Source organism: Microtus ochrogaster, chromosome X, assembly GCF_000317375.1.
Source record: "Microtus ochrogaster isolate Prairie Vole_2 chromosome X, MicOch1.0, whole genome shotgun sequence".
Lineage (NCBI taxonomy): Eukaryota > Metazoa > Chordata > Mammalia > Rodentia > Cricetidae > Microtus > Microtus ochrogaster.
In genome coordinates, this window is record NC_022026.1 from 38671257 (window position 1) to 38678286 (window position 7030).

Consider the following 7030-nt stretch of genomic DNA (forward strand, 5'->3'; position numbering starts at 1 on the left):
ATGGCAGGCACTGCTGCCCCAGAATACTGGACTGCTCTGGGAGGCACTACTACCCCAGGAGACTGGGCTATCCCAGGATACACTGTTGCCCCAGAAGACTGGACTGCTCTGGGAGGCACTGTTGTCACAGGAGACTGGACTGCCCTAGAAAGCATTGTTGCCCCAAGAGACGGGGGTGGAAGGGGAGGCACCACTGTCCCAGGAGACTGGGTTACCCTGGCAGTTGCTGGCCCAGTAAAGTGGGCTGCCACGGGAATGTAGACTGCCCCGGGGGGAGCTACGACTGCCCAGGAAGGTGCTGCTTGCACAAGAGATTGCACTGCCATGGTTGGTGGTGCTGGCCCAGTAGACTGGGCTACCCCAGGAGGTGCTACAGCCCAGGGAAGTGCTGTTGGCACAGAAGGTGCTATTGATGGGGAAGGTACTAATGGCCCAGGAGACTGGGCTACCCCAGGAAGTACTGCTGGCCCAGGGAGTGCTGTTATCCCAGTAGCGTCCATGGTACCAGGAGCTTCTGCAACTTTGGGAGTCACTACTATTTGTGGGGCCTCCGCAGCTGTGGGAACCTCTGCCACCTTGGGTGGGGGTGTAATTGCACTGGCAGCTGAAGTCGCGACTACTGGTTTGGTAGTAGGCTCAGTCCCAGCCCCCTTGGCCTCCTGGGCCTTACTTTCTGCCCCATTCTGAACCTTAGGGCTGGGTGCAGCTGGCACCATTTTTTCAGCTGCAGTTGTGGCAAGAGTGGATGTTTTCCCTTGGGCCTTATTCATTGTCTCAACAGTGACAGAGGCTGGGGGATTGAACCCTGGCCCAAGGTCAATTGTGAATCCTGCTTTTAGTCCACCTTTAGCCCTGGCTCCAGTACCCACCGAAGCCCGGTTCTTGGATTTGGCTGGTCTCTTCTTCTTCTGGTCTTTTCCTCTAGTGTATTTGTAGACACAGTACCAGGCGCTAGCCCCGATCACTATTCCAGCAGCTACGCAGCCAGCATCCCGAGTACGGCTCATGATACACGTGCAACAATTCTCTGATCCAGATTGCTTAAGTGGAACGAACGTATGCACCAGTCAAAACGAGGCTCTCAAACTCGGGTTTGAAAGGTCTTCTGAGGCAGCAAACTGAGCTGGACCTAGTAGGGGTAAACGTTAGAAGTGAGAGGCACAGGGTTTGGGCTCACTTTGTGTCTAACCTTAGGGGAGCGCTTGGGGACACAGGTGTGGAAGCCTGCACTTGTTGATGCGATGATCAGCTCGAGTCTTATCTTACCTCTAGTTCACCTTCCCAGTGCCAGCATCTACCGTTTAGTTGTCCCTAAGTGGGTAGGGCATGGAAATCTGGCAGAGCGTGAAATCTGAGATTCACCTGTGACACCTCCACCCTCATTCAAGAGCCCTCAGATAGTGCACATATACATACCAAGTTCCTGGGATCAGGAGCAATTCCCGCCGTGCTGGCAGCTGCAGAGCCTAAAGGTAGAGGGATCTGTGGGTAAATGACAGGTGGCTTTGAGCCTTTGGCAGAGAGACAATTGTTTCTCCCCTGATTTGCATTCTGATGGGCCAAAAAAATCTCTCAGGACTCCTCCTTTTCTCCCCCAACGATTAATTTAAATTAGAGATCCCATATGCCCCGTTCCCAGCACCAGAAAGGACAGGCCAGAACAAAGGTGTCTTAAAGAAAGAAAACATGCAGGGGGAGGTGTGTTGGTGCTATGTTCTGGCCTCTGCCAAAGGGGATGCTCACCCCAAACACTGACCTGCAAGAATTCTGAGCTCTTTCTCCTTCCTTTAGTTCAGCCTGAGCTTCATGCTGAGGGCAGGCTGAAGGGCAGAAATAGAGACTGCAGGCGCAGACTAAGAACCTGGTAGACATATCAGCATCCAGAACAAGAGCCCTAGTGTTAGCCTTTTTCCATCTGCACACCACGATGACGAAGAATTCCACCTTTCAATTCCTTTAATTCTCCTTGCCTATCTCACCATCCCCCCATCCTCGCCCTTCCCCCCCCCCCGTTTGCGCAGGCTCCCCAGGCACTCAATGTCCCCCTTCTATTTCGCCCCACCCCCTGGCCGCCATTTTTCTGAGACACTGCGCCACACCCCTTCTGCTGCATCGAAGCGGAGGGGGCGAGGTGAGAGTGCTGGCTAAGATGCAGCATGGGGGATTCCTGCCAGATATTCTAGTGTTCCTTGCCTATGCCCAGCCGTTCTTCAGCCCCCACCTTCCTGCAGAACAAGGGCCTCTAGGCCCACCTCCTCAGTTTCAGGGTCCTGATTTTCCGTGGTTTCTCTGCTCTGGGCCCCGCTTCCCTCCCCTACCCCAAATCCCCAGAAAACCGCCATTTCTATAGCCTGAATACCCGAATTCCTTTTTTTCGGGGCTGAAAAGACCAGGATGAAGGGCTTTGTGGGCCGCAGGTGTCTGGAAAGCAGCCTGGCAGTTAGCATGACGATTTAATACCAGATCGCTTACGGTCCCCCAGCCTGTGAAGCCCGTACAACGCCAAATCCGCCATCTCTTCTACAGAAGCAGGCACACCCATTTCCTAGCACCCTAGAAGGATAGGGGAGAGGGGAGGGTTGGGCAGGGAAGGGGAGGGGAGGGGGCAAGGTTGTGGCAGCAAGGTAGTCTGAAAAGGGAGGATGGGAATGAAAAATACCGATTGGTTCCAAATTTCAAGCCCTTCTGGCCACCCGATCCCCACCCACGTCCTTGCTGGGTTTGAATGAGCTGCCACGTTTATTTCTCTTGCCTGCCCTTCTCAAAACAGCACGGTAAGCAAGGAACCGAGCCTGAGCCTCTAAAACAAAACCGCAAAACTGCTGCGAGAGAAGTAAGCGTTTCTTCCACACAAGGGATAGTCCTTTCATTCCCCTCCTCCCCTCTCGTCCGCTGCCCCGGAGATCCTAGGGTCTGGAAAACCGCGGCCAGCAGAGGATGCAGAAGCACCCGAGGCCTTGACCTTCAGTAACCCTAGGCTATTTGCAACTCCCGGGTCCCGAGAATGTTCATTCTCACACCCACCTGTCCAGTTCTGAGGTAATTTTCTTCTCGCCTGGCAGTGTGCAGCGTTATGGCGTTGGTACCCGGAGGAAGATGGCAGAGATGGCCGTCAAGGCTTTAAGTACCTTTGCCCACGTCAGCTCTTGGTCACGTGAGGGACTCTTTGCCAGTAAGCTTGAGCCCCGGAATTCCACTCCCACCAAGTGCAGGAGCTCCCTCCTTTATCCCCACTCCTGCCTTATCTCACTACATCAGGTCCTGTCAATCATTCATTGCCTTTGTAACATCAGGCTAAAAGCAGCCCCTTCTCTCTATTATGAATTTGCTCTCTCTAGTTACTGGGGAGGAGCTGCAGCTTCTGGGAGAATTGTTGACATTTTTCACTCCCCCCTCCCATTACTCCAAGCTTTCCCCACCGTTCCCCATCCTCCAGTCCCTGCCCAGTTCCCACTATTTCCCTTGTGGTTGAGTTTCTGCTCCTGTTTAGATAAGGGGTGAGTAACAGAGAGGAGACAAGGATTGGAGGTGAGATCTGTACTTCTGGAAGACTCCTTTGTTTTAAAAAAACATGACTACAGCTTTATTCTTACAGGAAGAAGATACAATGAAACAAGAACTAAGTGTGGGAAATAGTATCAAAACCTGGCAGAAACGTTTTGTTTAAAACCAGAATTTCTCTCACGTTAATTTTGACTAATTTTTATCACACAGAAAATGAATTCTAATGGCCAAGTGGGAAATAGGTTTCCTTCCTTCCTTCCTTCCTTCCTTCCTTCCTTCCTTCCTTCCTTCCTTTCTTTCTTTCTTTTTTTTTTTTTTTGGATTTTTCGAGACAGGGTTTCTCTGTAGCTTTTTGGTTCCTGTCCTGGAACTAGCTCTTGTAGACCAGGCTGGCCTCGAAGTCACAGAGATCCGCCTGCCTCTGCCTCTAGAGTGCTGGGATTAAAGGTGTGCGCCACCACCGCCCATCTGGGAAATAGGTTTCGAAGCGTGCTAGGCATCTGAGCATCTAAAGTGTATTTTCTTGATGATATCAACATATTTCCATATCATCTGTAAATTGATCTGTGAAGATGCATTCAGTTGCCCTGTCTTATTTATTTTTGATAACTAATATCCTACTTTTCTCCTGGTATAGCTTTTAGGTTGAGTAAATAAATGATCTCCTCTTGTCTGGTTAGAGAAATACATTTATTTAACATTATCATGCTGTTGCTTTCTGCTGTGTGACTCTGCTGTGTGACTGTCCTGTAACCATGACAATTTTGAACACCTGTCCATGGATTAGGTTCCTGCTCAGTGATTCATCTTTAGATGGAAAGAAGAGTTTCGGGGCTAAGGAAAGTAATCGTGTGAAGGATGCAGGATTGTAAACTCCTTCTTGCCCTGGTAAGAAGGATGGAAGCTGCTGTCCCAAGACCCCCTCCTACACTCCTAAGCCCTATATGTTATTCCCTGCACGCAGTCATCTGAGTCGGTTGCTTACTCCCAAAATATCCATGGACAGGTCATCAAAATGGTGACATGGGTGAGTGCCTTTAGCAGCTTACCGTTCCTCTCTTAGGGGTAACTCAGCAATGCATGGAAGAGATTGTTCTCTTCCCATCTGCTTCTGGAGCTGAATATTTCAAGGAATACAGAATCGATTGTTGGGGGAAGCAGTTGTTAAATTGCCTTGATGTATACCCTTTCACACAGTGTCGTAGTGAATATTTTCTTTAATATTCCATGTACTACTACTACCTGATCTGAAAGTTGCAGTCTGACGGACCTCTCTCCTCTGGCTCCCTTACTTCAAGCAACCAATAGGATCCTAGTTTTGCTGCAGAGTAACTGCCAGTCCTCATCTACTTTGGTGCTCCATTAGCCAACTATATGTTGAGACCCAAACTGCAATGTCGAGTGGTCACACTGATTAACTTTGATTAGGTGTTGATTCTTAGCTAACTCTGTGGTCCATCTGAGTTATATTCATCCTAAAGGTTTTGTTTTTGATTGTGTGTGGATCTAAAGTGATTTTAGGAGGTGGAATTAAAGGTTCTTGATCCTGACAGTTTTTCAAGGGGTCTGCAATCCATCTCTCTGATATTAAGTGCTAATACAATGGCCTAACAATAGTTTGCGTATTCGTTGAGATTTAAGAATCTCTTTTGTCAGTCGAATGATGGTGGCTCACACCTATAATCCCAGCACTCAGGAGGCAGAGGCAGAGGCAGGAGGATTTCTGAATTTGAGACCAGCCTGGTCTACAGAGTGAGTTCCAGAACAGAAAGGGCTAGACAGAGAAAACCATATCTTGAAAAACCAAAACTGAAAAAAAATTCTCTTTTGCCTAGTAATAGTATTACTAAGCATGTTTAAAGTCCTGATTTAACCTCCCAGCATGAAAGGAAAACTAAATCAAACAATAAAGAAATACAGAAGATATATAGGAAGAAAGACTCTTACAGCTTTTCTATTCTCAGCCACAGCTAACAATTTCTGTTTTTCTTTTAAAGCACATTTTTTTTTTTTTGGTTTTTCGAGACAGGGTTTCTCTGTTAGTTTTGGTGCCTGTCCTGGCACTAGCTCTTGTAGACCAGGCTGGCCTCGAACTCCCAGAGATCCTCCTGTCTCTGCCTCCCTAGTGCTGGGATTAAAGACGTGCGCCACTACCGCCCGGCTTAAAGCACATTTTAATAAGTACATTTATTCGTATTGATCAAGTTCAAATGAAGCAGAGATCATAACAGGAATAGACATTGATCTCTGTATTGTAATAGCAGTAGGTCTGCAGATTCCCTTGTGGAACTTGGTTATTGTAAAATCAAGACTTCCTCCCTAGGAACATACACGTGAGCGACTGTTCACTTTCACGTTACCTTTTCTCTTTCACACATGTCTTCAGCTATCTAATTTACATTATTTGCTAATTTCTCTAAATTATTAGTCATCTTCATGGTAAAAATACCACTTCTTTAAAAATGACTTTTTTTTAGATGTATGTGTGTCTGTGTGTGTATGCCACAAGTATATGGGTGTCTGTGAAGGCCATAGAGGAGGCTGAATTCCTTAAAGATGGAGTTGCAGCAGTGATGAGTGACTGGACACTGGTGTTGGGAGCGGAACTTGGTCCTCTGCAAGAGAAGCAAACACTTTTCACCCTTGGCTCATCTCTTCAGCCCAACCACTATTTCTAGAATTATAGTTTCTGATAGGAAACCTGATATTTAGGAGAAAATATTCTACTACTGTATATTTATTTTCTGCTTGCCAAGTTTTTGATATCTTAATAGTCCCAATAGTTCTTAGGTGACACTTGTGGTTTGTGTAGTTTTATATTAAATATTTCCTCCTTTCTGTTTTTGAAATTTTATTGTTTCATAATTTCTTTACTTGTATTTAGGTACATTGGTATTTTGCCTGAATGTATGTCTGTGTGAGGGTGTTGAGTTCCCTGGAACTGGAATTACAGATGGTTGTGAGCTGCCATGTAGGTACTGGGAATTGAACCCTGGGTCCTCTGGAAGAACAGTCAGTGTTCTTAGCGGTTGAGCCATCTCTCCAGCCCTGAAATTTTATTTTTATTGTTACCAAACCAGGAATAAATTTTAAACAGGACAAAGATGCAGTGATTTTCAAGTATATGGATAAGTCTGAGTGTAAATTTATATTCTTTCTAAATTCATCCTTTATGAATTCCAAATGTTCAATCAAAATATTTGATTGAGAAATTCAATTTCCATCAAGAGATATTCTGGACAAGCACCTCGATTATAAAAAGGCAAGATTTGCCCGACGATCTTGTTTGCTTTCAATTTCCAGGAGGATCTAGATATGTTTTTCTTTGGGTTCACCTTGTTATTTGGCTTCTCTAGGCTTGTGAACTATAGGCTCAATGTCCTTTGTTTATGACTAGAGTCCACTAATGAGTGAGTACATACCATATTCATCTTTTTGGGTCTGGGTTATCTCACTCAGGATAGTGTTTTCTATTTCCATCCATTTGCATGCAAAATTCAAGATGCCATTGTTTGTTTGTTTGTTT

At 46.5% G+C, this 7030-nt stretch overlaps 1 protein-coding gene across 5 annotated transcripts in view; it reads right to left on the reverse strand.

Moving 5' to 3' along the window:
- The window catches only part of Armcx2 (armadillo repeat containing X-linked 2), a 5194-nt gene extending 2075 nt beyond the window's left edge, over positions 1-3119 (reverse strand). The window contains exons 1-5 of one of the 5 annotated variants that reach the window (XM_026784843.1): positions 3025-3119; positions 2473-2629; positions 1757-1861; positions 1417-1482; positions 11-1129 (exon numbers count right to left, since the gene is read on the reverse strand). In XM_026784843.1, the coding sequence (XP_026640644.1) occupies positions 11-1007 (997 nt within the window). In that variant the 5' untranslated portion in view covers positions 1008-1129; positions 1417-1482; positions 1757-1861; positions 2473-2629; positions 3025-3119. Of the gene's footprint in view, positions 1-10; positions 1130-1416; positions 1483-1756; positions 1862-2359; positions 2630-3024 lie in introns of all 5 variants that reach the window. The other 4 variants (XM_026784842.1, XM_026784841.1, XM_026784840.1 and 1 more) reach the window with 4 other exon arrangements.
- Between the last annotated feature and the right edge of the window lie 3911 nt (positions 3120-7030).